This window comes from Python bivittatus, unplaced genomic scaffold (genome assembly GCF_059951505.1).
Source record: "Python bivittatus isolate LINGU-HERP-01145 unplaced genomic scaffold, Pbiv_v1 ctg000570_np1212, whole genome shotgun sequence".
Classification (NCBI taxonomy): Eukaryota; Metazoa; Chordata; class Lepidosauria; order Squamata; family Pythonidae; genus Python; species Python bivittatus.
In genome coordinates this window covers 10626878-10643714 of record NW_028277097.1, presented here as the reverse complement: position 1 = coordinate 10643714, position 16837 = coordinate 10626878, and the positions used below count along the sequence as shown (strand labels likewise).

The window sequence follows — 16837 nt, the reverse complement described above, 5'->3', positions numbered from 1 at the left end:
AATCCTTTATTATTGGTCATACGGACTGAAGCTGATGAGATCTGAAGTTAGACACCTGCTTGTTCTTCTGCCCTGAACTGCTTAATGAAGCACCCAAGACTGAACCTGGAGCCACTGACATTCAAGAGCTGTGCTCTACTGATAAGCCAAAGAAGGTTTTCACTTCTAAAGGTCAGACTCCATACAGTGAGAAAACTCTTTCTTTCTCAGATGAGTAGATGGGCTATTTTAACTGTATATCTAAGACAACATTAAGTATTTCTATTAAAGGATAGGCAGAGGCCAGCCTGCTATGGCAACCTGATTTTGAAGCACAGATCATGTGGGTTGGCCCACCCACTCTCCAATGTGCTCACTTGCCACTCTCTTCCGGAAGAATCACCGACCTCTTCTGGATTTCAGCACTAACTATTCTGCTTTTGATGTGGAGTCTTCTTATCATCCTGCCAGATGCTAATGCACACTGACCTAATTTCTATTCCATTCCACTGTCTTGATTCAGTCTTGGAATCACAAGTTGAGAATGACCTCAGCCTTACTTCATGCACGAATCTTTCCCCACAAGAATGTAAATACTTGCATAGAATCCTATCCAAAGGGGCAACAGTCACGGAGATGAATTCTAAACCTTGCTGAAACCTACATTTCATGTTGTAATTGTGAAGAGGTTCCATGCAGAAATGATTGCTGAGTTGGCTTGGAGATGGACTGGCTAGGTCCAGTCTAGGACTTTCTTCTAATTAAATGCATACTTGCTTGTATCTGAGTAAGCACATATGCATACAGAATATTTGCACACATGGAATTGTTTGTATGCCTGGACTGTCTGTTATTTATTTCTTTTGGCAAAAGCATCCTTCTGACTAGTTTTGCAATTCTGTCAAGGGGATAGGGTAGAAGATTAAACCAGAAGTTTCTGAAAAATGTCTATGTCCAGGAAAGTTTTTCTGGCAAGGCTGCCCCAAATCCTAAGTGTTGCAGAGAATTCCAGGGGATAATTTAGGATCAGTTCATGCCTGATATTCCTCAGGATGTTTGGATTTTACTATCATGTACTGAAAACACAGATTGCAATTTGGAAAGCATGTCCAACCCTAGCTTTGGTAAAAATGGTCCAATGTATAACCGTCTGTCATTGCTGCCTTCCAGAACTGGAATTTATAATACTGAAATCTTCAAGAATTTATTATAAATCACCAGAACAATCATATCATTAATTGAGCCAATGTTTCATTTTACCACCCAATTTGTGTTTAAGGATTGCTAGCTGCAATTTTCTCTCCCACCCAATAATGTCCTAGATGCAACACTGAAATGCTGCTTTCATAAATTTCATGAGGCCTGTCAAGTCTGTCCTATTTTCCTCAGAATGCCCCACAAACATCTTAGGAATCTGGGGAGAAGTGAAAAGAAGAGGTAAAACACCCAAACTTTCTGAGTCAGTTCACTATCTGCAATTGGCTTTCAGTGGCAATCTCTTTTTGCCTGTAATGGTATGTGGGAATGACTTTGGGAGACAGAAGGAAGAGTCTTGTCTAGGCAATGGTCTGATAAACAAAATCTGGGCCTGAAAAAGGAGGGGTGGTGAAAGTGTCTCAGAAGGGACTCTTAGTTTTTCGGAGAGTAAAGGTGAGGGACGGGAGGGGTACTTTCAACTTGCAAGACTCTGTTAATGTAATCTTACAATACAGATAGAACTGGTACTCCTGGTTGTGCTTCTTGTCTGGTCTACCTTGCAAGGCTAACATTGCCATTCCTTCCTAAATGTCATGCTCGGAGTTTTAACTTTCAGATTTTCAGCTTGTCCTTATAGTATATTATGAGATTCAAAGTAATATTGCCCTGCAAGAGATAAATGTCAATAACCTCTTATTTATTATTGCATTTTTATCCTTTCTGTCCTCTTGGAAGCTCAGGTGGCCTACATGGGGGGCTCCTCTGATATCACCATAACGATTGACAACAGTGTGAATTAATTGGGCTCAGAGAGAATGGCTGGCCTATAATCAGGAGATACTTGAAGCTGTGCTACCTCAGTCTAAGGAAGACCAACATTAACTCTTAGTCTACCCACTCCCAAGCAAAAACTCATTGCATCCTTCAGGCACCTTGGCTTCCATATGGATTTTCTTCATGGAAGAAAGGAAGAAAGAAGCAAGCTTAGGAAATATGCTTGCATAAAGCCACTGTGCTTTTTCCTTGCAACAGCAATGGTCCAGAGATAATGATGAACACTCTCATTAAAAATTCAACTATAACAAATCAATTTGACCCTGTGGGGCCACATGACATGTTTCCTTCAATGTGGAAGATATAAACACACATTCAAGTGACTTTTGTGAAAGCAGCCATTCAAATGGAAGAGATCCTTTAAATTGTCTGGCTCCATCCCAAACCAGACCATCTATGCTATCTACCCTTCCATCAAGTGAAATGGCAATGGGTGATGTGTCTCCAAGAAAATATACTGAACTCCACAATCTATTCAAGCAATTAAATTCCCCTGCCAATTCCTCTTCTTTCTCAATACCTATGATTTCAATATTTGGGGCAAATCTGATGCATTTCTTAAATGTACCTTTTGTTTCAGTTGCAGGACCGTCTGTTTGATCTGGTGGAATTCTCTGCAGGAAGCACAGCACGCTCCAGGTTTCACCACATTGTCCACCTTCTCAGAAAAGCCTGCTTTAAAAAAAAAGTGGGAGGGAAGGAGAGCAAGGCCCAGTGTTTCAGTACAACCTTCTTCTTCTTCTTCTCTGAATAGAGATGAAAACAGAAAGAGGGCAGAAAAATGCCAAAGAATGCTGTGTAGAGATGAGCCTTTTAAAAATTCCTTCTTGATCATTCCGTGAGAAGTAAAAGTGCCCTCTGTATTAACAGCCTTTTCCATGAATCCTCATGAATGCCTGGAGAGCTGCAAACAGACTTAGCAGCAGCTGTTTCCAGTTAGCAAGTCTTAATGCCTCTTAGAAAACTCCTTTTATATCTTAGGAGAAAAAAGGGTGTACTTCTCCACTTTTATCTAAATCTTTACTGTACATGAAATGTAAAGACCCACAATGATTTATCAGCTCCCATTAAGAGGGCAACTTTCATATGCCATAAATTGTGCCAGTATCCCATGCATGGAGAATTGCCTGAAATTCACACAAATGCAATTCTTACTGTCACCAATTATATTAGCTGTGCAAATGTGATTCCCAGGAGCAGAGATAGAGGGCAACAGTGGAGAGCAAAAAAGGAACTCTACAATCAATCTGACACTTCCAGTTATGTATCAAGTCCTTTCTAAGGAAAACAAGAACCCCTAGTGTTGCACTTTCCATCCTGAAAGAGCAAACTTTTTGTTCTGCCCCCCATAACTTACGCATCTTTAGCAATTATGCTAACTACTATACATATCTGTTTGAATGCATTCTACTGCAGTTGTATAACAATGCTCAATTAGAAATCTATGATGCATTAACAATTAAAAAGAAATACAGACCAAATTTGTAATTGCTGGTGGAATCTGTCACATGTCAGCTACAGAATGCTGACAACGTCTGCTTATTTTGCATCCAGTGGCAGAAAGGTGAACAGATAGCCCATAAGTGAACACGTCATTTACGTCTTTTGTTTCAAAAAAATCATTCCATGGTATGGGAGAAAAGGAAACTCCTGCTTCACTTCTTATCTTTTCCCAAGTCAAAGTTGCTTATACACTTTAAAGTCAGTTTCTATAAACTGAAGGGATTAGAAACTTAGAAAGATAAAAACTGAGATTTTACAGAAGTTGAGGTCTGGCTCCATGATCAAGGTATTTATAATAATACTTTGTAATTACAGTAATAGAAAATACACAATCCTTCTACATAGACTTAATACAAGATGCAGTTAGATCCTTCAGTTGATTTCAAGCCAGCTGATCTCTTGAATAGCCTTAATGGGATCTTAATCGCAAATAAGTGTAAGTAACTGGGAATCTGGAAGTTATAACCCCAGCACATTTGGATGGTGCCACTTGAAAAGGCAGAAGTGTAGGCTTATAGCTCTTCATTGTCCTCTCCAACATGGTTTCCTAGAGAGATAGGCCACTGACCAGTATAGCCAGCCTGTTTCTAAACCTGGATGCATAATGATGGGTTCCAGAATCTCAATAAAATTGAACACTGAGATTCTAAGGACGCTTAATTCTACAGCACACTTTATAGAAGAGTGGAAAACAAGCAAACTGAATTGCATAGTAGCTACCTAACTTTTAAGATATGTCATCTCTAATGTGATAGCTGCAACTGTTATTCTGACATTATAGAAAGCTGGTATCATAGGTCAGTAAAGCCATTTTCTCTAGTTTTCTTGAAAGCAAAGCTTATGCTCACTCACAGAGGGTGAAAGAAAAGAAAAGAAAAAAAGAAAAGAAAAGAAAAGAAAAGAGCTGGAGTAGCAGAGATCTTGCTGGGGAATTATTTCTATTTTATGGTTCCTCTGGCATGCCATATTCTTTTCTTCAAGGAATAATGGGTATTTCACTATATGTTAACCATTGGTTTGAGTCTGCATGACTTTGTCTGCAGTTAGGAAGAGCTAACGGCAAATAGAAATTACAGGTTGCAGTTGTGTTGTTATCCACAATCTTATCTATGGCCTGGTTTGGATGCTATAATAAGTCAAACTAAAATTTGGCTTAATGGGTAAATAATGTCTGCAGTGGTGTCTACAGCAAAATGCGATGACACCAAAAAGACATGTCCGGAGTGACATAACTATGCAAACACCACCATTGCATATTTGCATGCCGGTATTTGATGCAATTAAATAAATCATGAATTTGCATGATGATGCCATCACACATATTTCATCATCTGCCCCTTCTTATGTCTCCTAAGGGTGCCCATGACAATTAGTATGTTGTCATAAGAAGTTCCAGCCTTTGATGTCAACTTGTAGTTCCATTCTAGTTAGGAAGCTAATGAGCCCAGTTGTTGAGGCTGTTAAGTGAATTCTGTTTGGGGAGGGGCAGTAAATTACATGTCATAAACCTTGAAACCTTAATTTTGTCTCACTTATTTTGGCAGTTGCTGCCAGAAGGTAGTTCATAATGCATTCTTGTTCATGGGAGGTGATTACATTTATCATCTGTCTTGTATTAGCTACACTGTGTCTTCATTTGATGATGGACTGTGCTCTATTGTCTGGATAACATGGAAGAGGATTCCTTTCTTGTCCTCCAAAACTTGACAACCTTTCTGAAGCCCAAGAAAGGCAAACAACTTTAATTCTATAAATAGGAATTCATTGGCAGATCTGCCTGAATACAGCAAGATTGCAATATGAGGCAGATATTCTTCATAGGTTTTTAGAATGCTTTTAGAATAGGTTTATAGTTTTCCCAAAGATAGATACTTAGATCTGCCACTAGGTGGTACTCAAAGTAGACTGTTCCAAACAATAGATGTATGAACTGGAGGGTAACTATATTTTTATACTATACCATGTGCTGGTTTGAAATTCCAGCTACAAACAATTAATAATTTATTGATTTTTTTCCTCCAGTTTATTCCATGCAGGCTGCCTCAGTTATTCCTTGTTTTTATCCTTGATGTGCTTCTACATGAAGCTTTCATCATCAAATCAACCTGCCTCAGTTCACAGAAGATCCAGATGATGTTCCTTGTCCACCTCCCTCAACTTTTCTCTTTCCATCAAATAAGCTCCATCAAGGAAGAAAAGATGCACTGTGCTGAAAACCACAGGCAAAGCTCACCACCATGAGGAATCTGATCATAGTGTATTTGAAGTCTTTCCTTCAAGGAGAGCTGCATAGCAAAATTCCAGAGCTGTTTCAGTTTAAAGTAGAGCCCCAAACCAGGAGTGGATCAATGCCCCTCATTGTAGGTTTTGTTCACTGGTTCAGTTGCTTCCAACTTTGGACCTGATGGACTTTGTTCCAGTAGAAGTGTCTTCCTGTAGCTGCTTTTTTGAGAAACTGTGCTTCTCGCTGTGTCATCAGTGGCCATAGTTAGCCCACTCGCTTCTCCTTAGAACTACTTACTCTTCAAGGGTTGGAGGCTAGGTGGTTGAGATCTCTGCAGACATACTCTATCTGGGGCTACCTCCAGAAATTTCAATTGTTACACCACACAATGGTCAGGCTGTTAACCAGTGCAAAGTATCAGGATCATGAGGTGTGTGTGCTGAAAGATTTGCACTGGCTGCCAGTTGTTTACTGGGTACAATTTATGGTATTGTTTTTTATTTTTAAGGTTCTAAAAGGTATGACTAAGGACTATTTCTCCTGTTTTGAATCTGTCAAGCTGTTAAGAGCCCTGTCTTTCAGGCACAGGGTAAAAGGATTACCTGCATTGCACACAAGCTATGAAATGCTGTCCCTCAGGAGCTGTGCTTGGTCTCCACTTCCTCAATGCTTGGCAAATACGCAAAGATGCATCTCTTTTGCTAGACTTTTAATTGTTCAGTACCTCTTTTATTGTTATTTATAATCTGTGTTTTTAACTTTTTTATATTGTTTTGTTGGCCACCTCAATTGCTTATCAGTCTAAAATACTGGGAGGGTGAGGGGTGGGGGGGCTATCAATCAATAAATGAATCCCTAAAGTCAGAGGATCTAAGCAGACCAACAGAATTCTTTATTCATCATAGTTACTCCTCCTTATTATGACTGCAGAATCAGAGTGAAGTATAAAAGGCAAACAAATTGGAGGGACAATAATTCAGTGGCAGGAGAGTGTGCTTTGCGTGTAGAAGTCCTAGGATGTCTAGTTAAAAGGACTATAACATCTGAATTGCTACCAGCAAGAATGGAGAATGATGAATGAGAAAGGCCACCTGCTCGAACTTTGTATGGGCCAATATTATCTGCACATTTGCATAATTTATGACTTTAAGGCTTTGCATTATTTCTCCTATTTTAATAGAAGGGTTGTAGAAGAAATAGCAAGGAGAGAGCAAATTCTCTCTTTATGAAAATAATAAGCAATTTTCAGAACTGGACAATCTCAGTATGAGACTTCAGACTGTCAAAAGTTCATCTCCAAAATGTCAGCAAGAATCTGTTTCTCTATGTTCATGTGACTTGCTAAGTGAAGTGTTGATAGCGCTACAATATTTGACATGGAAAAAAATTGGATGAGTACTAGATGGCAGGAGAGTTAAAGGTGTTTTTTTTTCCTCTCTTTGTGTATACTTTTCTAACTGGATGCCCTCCAGATGTGTTATCTTCTATTCCTATAATCCATGGTAGCTGGGGATGACTCTTGATGACCAGTGATTAATAACTTAAGTTCAACACATCTGGAGAGAATCAAGTTGTAGAAGGCAGGTACTGATACTTTATAGTTAAACAGTTTTAAACCCTCTAGAACAGGGGTACAGAACTGTAGCCCTGTAAGACTTGCTGAACTACCTCTCCCAACATCATTTGCACAGGCATGTTGGTGAGGAATATTCAGGGTGATCTTAACAAAACATTCTTTTGAGCATGGTCATCTGGTCTGAAGCTTACATGAAATTTATCTGAATAACTTCTATGTCCACATAGAACTGGTCTAGTACAATTTAGATGACTTGATATACCTTTATCTCCTTTGGTGCATACTTTCCCATCATCTTCACGTATGTATCCTTCATGACATTCACACCGATAGCTACCAAGAGTATTTACACAGATGTGAGGGCAGAGAGGCTCACTGCTTGTGGCACACTCATCAATATCTGAAAGGAAACATATGTGAGCATTAAGGAAATGAAATGATCAAAAGTAAATATAACCTATAATCTTTGTGTTCTTTGCACCGGATTTGGAGTGAGACCATAGCTCAGGAGTAGAACATATGCATTGTATAGGAAAGTCCCAAGTTATTTTCCACTACAGGCTTATCTAATCAGATGTCCTTCCAGTATGGTATAAATGAATTTAGAGCTGATCTTGGGGAAGGTATGAGTGAGCCATTAAGGGAGGAAGGAAAGAGCAAGCCATTAAGGAGAGACTTGGATAAATGATTGCACAGTTAAGACATTGAAACAAGTGTGAGAAAGAAATTCAAAATAACCTCATCTTGATTTTATTTACTGTAAGATGGGACAGAGAGAAACTTGGGCAGGCTTTCAAGATTCTATTATTCTACTCTTCAACAATAAAGCAGCATTCCTGGAATCCCTGCAGTGTCTGTTTCTTGACCTGGCCTACCTGGAAGGGCAGACATATAGTTGTTGAACACATCTGAAGGGTACCAGGTTGGGGAAAACTATAGTATATCATAGGAGTGTTCATTTTTTGAAAATGATAGAAAACAGGTGCTTTGGAATGCACAGGAGCACAAGCACAATGGCTCTTGAAAGCAGTTGCATCTTTTCACGCTTCTATGCAAGCTTAAAAAAATTATGCAGCTGTGTTAATAAGGCAATTAAAGATGCAGTACTGTAATGAGTTTACATATTAATGTAGTGGTTTATTTTATCAGGCTTATACACAAGCATAAAAAAATGGCAAAGCTGCTTTCAAGAGGTGCTATAATTGTGCTAGCTGAAAATGTAAATGATGTGCAAGCTCTAGTAATGAAAATCAAAGAGCACAGTGAAAAAATGGGACTAAGATTAAATATAAAGAACACCAAACTAATGAGAAAAGATACTGCAACCAGCCTTAGAACTGACAATGAAAATATTGAAGTGGTGGATAGCTTCTGCCTTTAAGGATCAGGAACAGGAACAGTCAAGAAATATACCATAGACCGGTAGAGTAGCCATGAAGGTCTTGGAAAATATATTCTGATGGTATGATGTGTCTGTACCTACAAAGATCAGAACTGTGCAGACAATAGTTTTCCTTGTGACACTCAATGGAGGCAAAAGGTGGAAGCAGGATAGAAAGAATATTAAAGCTTTTGAACATTGGTGTTGGAGAAGACTCTTGACAATACAATGGATACCCAAGGGGTAAAAAAGGATCAATGAACAAATCAACCCAGAATTTGGCTCAAAACACAAATGATCAGGCTTAAATTATCCCAGTATGGACACATTATGTGAAGACCTACCTCTCAGAAGAAATTTATAATGCTGGGAAAGGTGGAAGGAAAGACAAAAGAAGGACATCTGGCCAACTGGCTCAACTGAACTACAATGGCAAATGGATGCACCACTGGAAGACCTGAAGGACCAGGGTTAGGTCAGATTGTCAAGGAAAAAATCTATTTATGTGGTTACTAAGAGTCTACACCAACTTGGTGGCACATAATCAGTCCATCCATCAATCATGTTTGTGCTCCAACACATCTCAAAGTACCCTTTCTGATTCTTTTTGCATACATTCATAGTCCTAGTAGATAATTAGAATTATGCTGCCTGATACGTGGAAGAGGTGCTGTCAGTCAGATTAAATAACATTTAGTTAGATGGACAAATAGACTAATTACTAAAAGACATTTTCTATAATCATGGACAGGACACATTTAAGAACCACTTTAATAATAAAGTTCTCGCTTTATGGAAGAAAGCAGAGAAACCAAGTCTGTACCATCCTTTTATTTATTAAATTCCCATGCACTTTATTTGCAATGTTCTTTCCAACAACCTATAATAATTGTTAAAAAACCTATTTGCTTTAAAGCATTAGCAGAAATAATAACAATAAAATTAAGGCAACATCATTAGCGCAGCAAAGAAATTATGTAGTCACGGGTAGGTCTTTCATAATAGTAGTAGATGTGCTCTGCATGTAGAAAATTCCAGTTCAGTAGCCAGTAAAGAATTACATATATTTCTGTTGGAGAAGACTATTTGCAAGCCCAATGGATAGCATTGACTCAGGAGCACCAATGGCCTGATCTTTATAAAGGCACAATAAGTATAATTGAATACAAATAAACACTTGTCCCAAATAATTCTTTTCATTATTTGTATAAACATGCACCTATTTTAAAACTCTGTGAGACCTCAGATGCAATTCTATTGACTTAGGAGTAAGTTCTATTAGCTGAACAAGGCTTATGTCTAAATTGCTTTGCACTACCAGTATGTTGGGTTCAATATTAGATGGAAAATCTCTAGCCTGTAGATTTAATCCAATTTTCCAGGCCAGACAGCCTAGATCATGGGGCTTCAAGTGAAGCTCCATCCCATAACTCTAATCCTTGCTTCCCATGAATAGATTGAAGAAATCACCTGCAGTCAGGAATCCAGACGCAACCTTGTACTTTCTGCAAATGCATACAGCAGACAAACTGCTCCTAGAGCAATGTTTCTCAACCTTGACAGCTTGAAGATGGGTGGACTTCAATTCCCAGAATTCCCCAGCCAGCATCGTATACTTCTTCTATTAGGGACAATACAAGGTATCCCCTATCAGGGAAGGCAGGTACTAGAGAAATTGTTCAATGTATGGCAAGAGGGGAATGAGGGATCCCCAGTTCATCTTTCACAGAGAAATTTTCTTGGTGCTGCAGTTCAGAGGGAGCAATGTCTCCCTGTTTCCTACTGTTCAGAGAACTGGGCAATGCCACAGTATGGAGCTCTCATCCTTAATTCCCACACCCTGAGGTTACCTGGCCTGCTGGGACAACAGAAAGTTAGATTTGGTCTGAGGCCAGATCTGGTTCCCTCTCCTTGTGTCCAAGATGTTGGAGAGATAGTGACTGAAGTTCCCACTCAACCACAAAGCTTTCTAAACAACCTTGGGTGAGCTACCAATCAACTTCAAATAATTGCAAGGATAAAAATAATTTTGGATGAGAAGGAATATCATGCATTCTGGTAATGGAATTTATTTCCAGTATGTGTGGTATCATAACCTTAAAAGCTGCTCTGCAAACTCATAATTACCCACTTCTTATACTTCCATTATTTATAAAATACAATTCATAACATAACTGGTTAGGCATCTATTCCAAGATTGAAAGGAAGAATCCCCACTTTTATTTGGTATGCGCTGAATCAAAAGTAAAAACTGTATCTGTAAACAATCCCTATGTGTGGCTCTGACCATACTCTCTGTTGATATGTGGGCCCAACAGGTTTCGATCAAAGACAGACAGACTACAGCAGAAAAATCTTTAGTATTTCAACTTCAGTGGGCAGATAACGAAGGGAAATGCTTGCACAATTTTGCATGTGTATCTGTGAAACCACAATCCAAAATGCCAGAACATTTGGAAAAGAACAGGAAATTCCAGAAGCAATCATGTTCTTCACACAAGCCTTCTATTTTCAACTGATCTCAAGAATGGAGATAGCTCAGGATGTTTTTACTGAATGGCCAGAGGACAAGATGGTATCTCTCCAATTCCACATACAGAACCAAACTAGACTGACAGCTGATTTTTTTTTTTAAATGCTGTGATGTGATAAACATCTTTTCTGCACTGGGGAGCAGACCCACTTACAGGGTTCAGGACACAATCCACAGCATTCTGTCCTACAACACAGGGAATTCAGAGAGACTTCCCAGGACATATCTGCAGCAGTTGCCTCAATATACATTTTGGTAGAACCATCTCTATTCAGAAATGTATAAATTATAGGCAACTAAATTCACACTCACATGTACTGTATGGAAAAGCATGAGAACAGCATTTCATCAGTTAAATTATTATAAATCTAAATGTTGTTATTTTTAGATGCATTTTGACTGCAATCCTTTGCACCCACCTAAGCAATAGGGTTTTTCTCGGTTCCTGTGTCTTTCACGATCATACCGGTAACCAGGGTAGCATGTACATAGGACTCGACCGAAGTTATCCGTGCACTGCTGTTCACAAGGAGCATCTGCACACACATCATAGTCTAAAGAGAGGGAGAATATGACTGAAGTTAGTTGCTGTCCAATACTGCAGGAGCAATGAAATATTAATATGTGTTCTATCTTTATGTATTAATGTACAGTAGTTCTATTCAAAATTACTCATCATGGAAGGGTAGCAAACCATTAGACTAACTATACTTGATAAAGAACTATCTAAATAAACAGAAAAAGACAAAGGTATTTTTCAATTGCATCCCTTTTTTGAAGAAGTTCTCTGAAGAAGTTATCTCTGAAGAATATACCTGTATGAAAGTTATATGCATAAGTAAAAATGGAAAATTATGAACTGGAGAAGGTTAATAATTGCATCTAGTTTGGTCAAAAGAAGGTGTTATGATAGAAGAAATTTTGAACCAGGCTAAAATAAATTGGGGAGCAATTCAAAAACAATCTATCAATATGCTTAAAGACGAAATTGTTTAATCAGCATATACTACTTATGCTGACATTTGTTGTGAAAATTGGCCATTAAGTGTGAAAGCAGTACAGAAGTTGAAAGTTACTTGGAATGACCAATGCTCAATATGGCATGGCATGGCAAGGCAAGGCAAGGCAAGGCATGGCATGGCAAGGCATATATGGATACACCAAAGATGGGAGTATGTGACATAATGAAGTGGGTAGCCTCATAGAAGTTGTAATGGGCTGAATATTTCACATGACAGTAGATCAATGCAGACAACAACAATCCTCACTGATATCCGTGCACTGCTGTTCACAAGGAGCATCTGCACACACATCATAGTCTAAAGAGAGGGAGAATATGACCTTAAAAGAACCAGAAAATAGCCAAAGAAATGCTGTCCAAATCATATAACTCATCAAAAGTGTTAACTGGCAATGATTTGTGGCATGTCACAACAGTTGGAAAGCAGCTGAAGTGGTCTTCATCCTGCAATGGGCTGATTTGGGCTGTGAATGAATGAATGAATGAATGAATGAATGAATGAATGAATGAATGAATGAACTGATACATAACTAAAGTAAAAATGTGGGCTGACAATTAACTACTGATGGTTGTGAGGCAACTCATCATATTGTTGAGATGCTGTTACATGTTAGTGAATGCATAGTTTCCTCCAACAGTGTGCTATCCAGAAGCAAAATTGGAGTTTTATAGTTTCAAGAAGAATAAACTTGAAAACAGAACTAATCCCAAACAGAGGAAGTAGTTATTAAAAGCAGTCATGTTCCTGCACTTTTGCACAGCTTCTTGTACAGAAGCAAAATGAATTCACTGAGTGCTGCTTGCAGGGACAGGGAATCAGAGCATACTGTTGTCATCGCATGCAACACATAATTAAGTGGAAAGGAGGAAAAATCATTATTGTTATGCCACCAAGTACTTCCAATAATGTCTACTTCACACCAAAAATTTACTGACATTTGGGGCATTTTTCTTTCCTCAGCCATCAGGAATAGTTGCAGAAGAGAAGCACTGGTAAGATTCAGAGAAATTAACAACCTTTTCCATTGATGACTGTAACCCCGTTTTCTCATTTATCTCACAAATGCTTATTTTGATATGTACCTTCAAACCTAATTTGAAACTGTACATTTGGTTCCCAACTGGCAACCTTTGTGCTAAGTGTGTAAGCAGATGATGTAATGTACTGAATCTATTTGATGTATAATGTGATTTTCTCATTTGATTCAGAGTGTTTGCCATTTCAAAAATCAGTACAGAACATATGGCCCCAAGAGCTTTCTCAGTGCTGACAACAGATCTAAGATGGGAGAAATCACTTCATGGGTTTGATCATCTACTAAGTTTTTTATCACAGTTTTGCCCCAATACATGATCAAGTTTGTGACTGGCTGCCAAAATTCCCAAAACATTGAGCAACTAAGCTAGAACATCTGCTGATACTATATCTACCATAAAAATAAGGTGAGTCCTTTTATTGATTTTACATTGGTTCACAACAAGAAGGGTGTGTCAAATTTATGCACTGTCTTAGCAACTTTCATAACAATGCAAGCCTGCCAGAGTTGAGAATGCATGACCTATAAAACACACTCTTACACTTACATTCAGTGTGTGTAAATCTTTAATAAAGAATGAACCATAGGTTGAACTCCTTTATCTAATAAATTTTAAAAAATGAAAATGTTATTATACTCCAGAGAGGCTAAAATACATATTATATTAAAACATTTCCATTTAAACAAGAAGTTATCCTTAGCATAGTTGAATCTTCCAAGAATGATTTTGGGAGAGGAGTGGTACATCTCTCTGAAGCATTTATCAGCATGCACCTGGCAACAGTGAGCCACAGAAGTCAACACAATGTCCACAGATGCCAGTGTCCCCAGGACACCCAAAAGAGTCCCCCTCCACAAGAGGGAACTTCATAAGACATAATGAACTCATGCAAGATTTCAGCAATTTCTTTTCATCATGTCTCCTCATGGTAAAACGAGTAGAGTATATAGTGAAACCCACATTCAGATCTATTCAGTCATGAAGCTGATGGGAAAACTTTAAGTCTGCCACAGTGGATAGGTAAAATTTGGTTTGACTTGTTTTTTAAACAGAACTTTCCAAAGTCACGTTTTTCCCAAAAAGAAAAAGGAAAGAACAGAGCTGAAATCTCTGTCAGAATGAGAGGGCCAGGGTGAAGCAGTATGGTAAGGATAGATGGGGTTTTGCTATAAGGAGAGGTAGCCTGGGTCAGAAGAATATTACTACTGTTCCAAGGCCCTACTGCTGAAGCACTGGGTAAACAGAAGGCAGTCTGTGTTATTGCTGTGCAATTATTGCTACGAGGAAGTGAAGTTGCTCCATTAGAAACGTTTACTAATTGATTTTATGACCCTAGAAAATAGAGTTTAGCTTCGTGGGAATTGAGTGTTAAATTCTACAATAAGGGCACTGCTACAAAGCCATCAGCCTCATCCCTGGCGTCCTGAGTTTTGCAATGCTGCACTAGTGCCCTCACTGTAGCATTCTTCGATGTAGCTGGCCAGCTGGTTAAAAAGAGCCAATATATTAAAACAGCAGCCAGCTAGAACCCCAGCCCCACCTTTGTTCTTCCCTTGCTGCATTTTTTGGGGGAAAAAGCAACCCTTCTCTGAAACAACCCTCATCGGGTCACTGTGCAAAGAGAACAGCCATGTCACCTCTTGAAGTTACCAAGGAAATGGTGGCAAGGCACCAGAGCTGTTTGGCTACAGGAAGGAGAAATCTCAGAAGCAAAATCCCAGTTCCATGAGTTTTCCTACCCATAGGAACAATCTGCCCTGCACCTCCAGTGGCAGTGCTGCATAATCCTCTTTGCAGCATCTCTTCTGAAGAGGAGCTGAGCTGATAATTAATGGACTCAGCTTGGAAAATTCTCAGCATATTAAATAAATGCTCAATCTTATATTTATTAATTTAGCACAGGAACACAGAGCCATGGAAGTGATAAACACGGTAAAGAAACATTTCATTACATACCTTCAGGAATGCATTGCCCAAGAACAAACTTATAACCTTTACAGCACTTTTTCCTGGAAAACAAAAAAGAGATGATGTTGATGATGAAATCAGTAAATTAAGAGTCCTATCCTTCACATAGAACTATAGAACGGGAAGGACTCATTTAAATTCCTCAAAATCCACTCTCCCTAATTCAAGAGTCCAAACCATCTCCACCTGGTGTCTGTCTAGTTCCTGTTTGAAGAATGAAAGCTCATCATCTTCTTAGGCAAAGGATTATACAAACTTACTATTAGGGAGTTAAGTCTACTATTTTATGCCTTTCAATCTGTGATCACAAAGAACAAATGATAGTCCTTTTGCGTGTATATAAGCACTTTTCACATACTTGAAGAGCATTATCATACCCTCCCTCCTCAATTTCTATTCTCCTCAACTTCAGTTCCCTCATCCTCTTCACTCTCCTTTGAATCACTTCCAGTTGAACTGAATCCTTCTTAAAATGTGATGACCAGAACTGTACACAGACTGGAAGGGTTGTCATTACTGAGAAATTATGATCCAGCCTAAAATTTTATTTGCCCATTTTGCAGTTACATTGTCCTGCTGACTCATAGCTTGTGATCAATTGTAACTCCAAAATCACTTTCAGATGTACTCTTGTGTTAAGCGCTAGGTATGACTTATCTTAGACCTGCACATTTGATTTATTTTACCTAAATGAATAACTGCATTTATCTCTGTTCATTTCAATCTGGCATTCCCTGCCCAGTTTTTTAAACATTCAAGATTACTTTGAATATTATTTATGTCTTCCAAGGCATTTGCATTTATTTATTGATAAGACTTATATAGCCCCCCAACTTATGTACAATAACCCTGGGCAGCTCACAGCAAGATCAGTAAAACAAAAAAAGATAAAACACGATACAACATCAACAGCATACTATTTCCACCGAACGTTGTCTTCTATCGATACAGTAAGCATTTCCCACCTGCTCCTTCCTCAAAGAATAAAAATGAATAAAAATCCTGAGGAGCTCATGGCTCAAAACCAAATCTTCTCCCTCCCGCTCATTCTCTTTCTCCTGTATGAGGAGTTATGATTGATGAGCATTCTTTGAATGGGACTTTCTGGCCCACTGCAGATTTAACTAGTAGTAATGTAATTTAACATTCATGGATCTTTTCATAGGTAAATAGCAATGGCCCATTATGGAATGCTCCCTGGGGTAAAACTCTAGTGCAAGTCAACAAATCAACAATATGAAAAGAGGGGGGGGGCAGCACCATTCATAAGAGGGTTTAAGGAAGTGTGTGGTCAGACTGAGGAAAACAGAAAGATCCTGTGAGTGCTGCTGGAGCTAATAGAATGAATGATTCTAGAAATCGCCTGCTACTATCGTATTACTTTCTGACCCCATGAAAAAAAATGTTTCTTAAGGCAGAGCATTAAAAATATGAATCCTGGCTTAAAAAGTTTGAGATGTAGACTTAAATCATCGAGGGTATACATACCATTGGTACTAAGAAAGAATGCCTGAAAATATTCATACATTACCTCTAATAACCGTGAGCTGCTAGATTTATGACATTTACAATATAAATGTAGT

The 16837-nt window shown here is 38.6% G+C and overlaps 1 protein-coding gene across 1 annotated transcript in view; it reads right to left on the bottom strand.

Annotated features, from left to right (window-relative positions):
• CCBE1 (collagen and calcium binding EGF domains 1) overlaps positions 1 to 16837 on the bottom strand; it is a 153606-nt gene that overhangs the window by 19250 nt on the left and 117519 nt on the right. The window contains exons 3-6 of the mRNA XM_007421712.4: positions 15243 to 15295; positions 11647 to 11781; positions 7576 to 7713; positions 2579 to 2685 (exon numbers count right to left, since the gene is read on the bottom strand). Of these exons, the coding sequence (XP_007421774.1) occupies positions 2579 to 2685; positions 7576 to 7713; positions 11647 to 11781; positions 15243 to 15295 (433 nt within the window). The remainder of the gene's footprint in view (positions 1 to 2578; positions 2686 to 7575; positions 7714 to 11646; positions 11782 to 15242; positions 15296 to 16837) is intronic.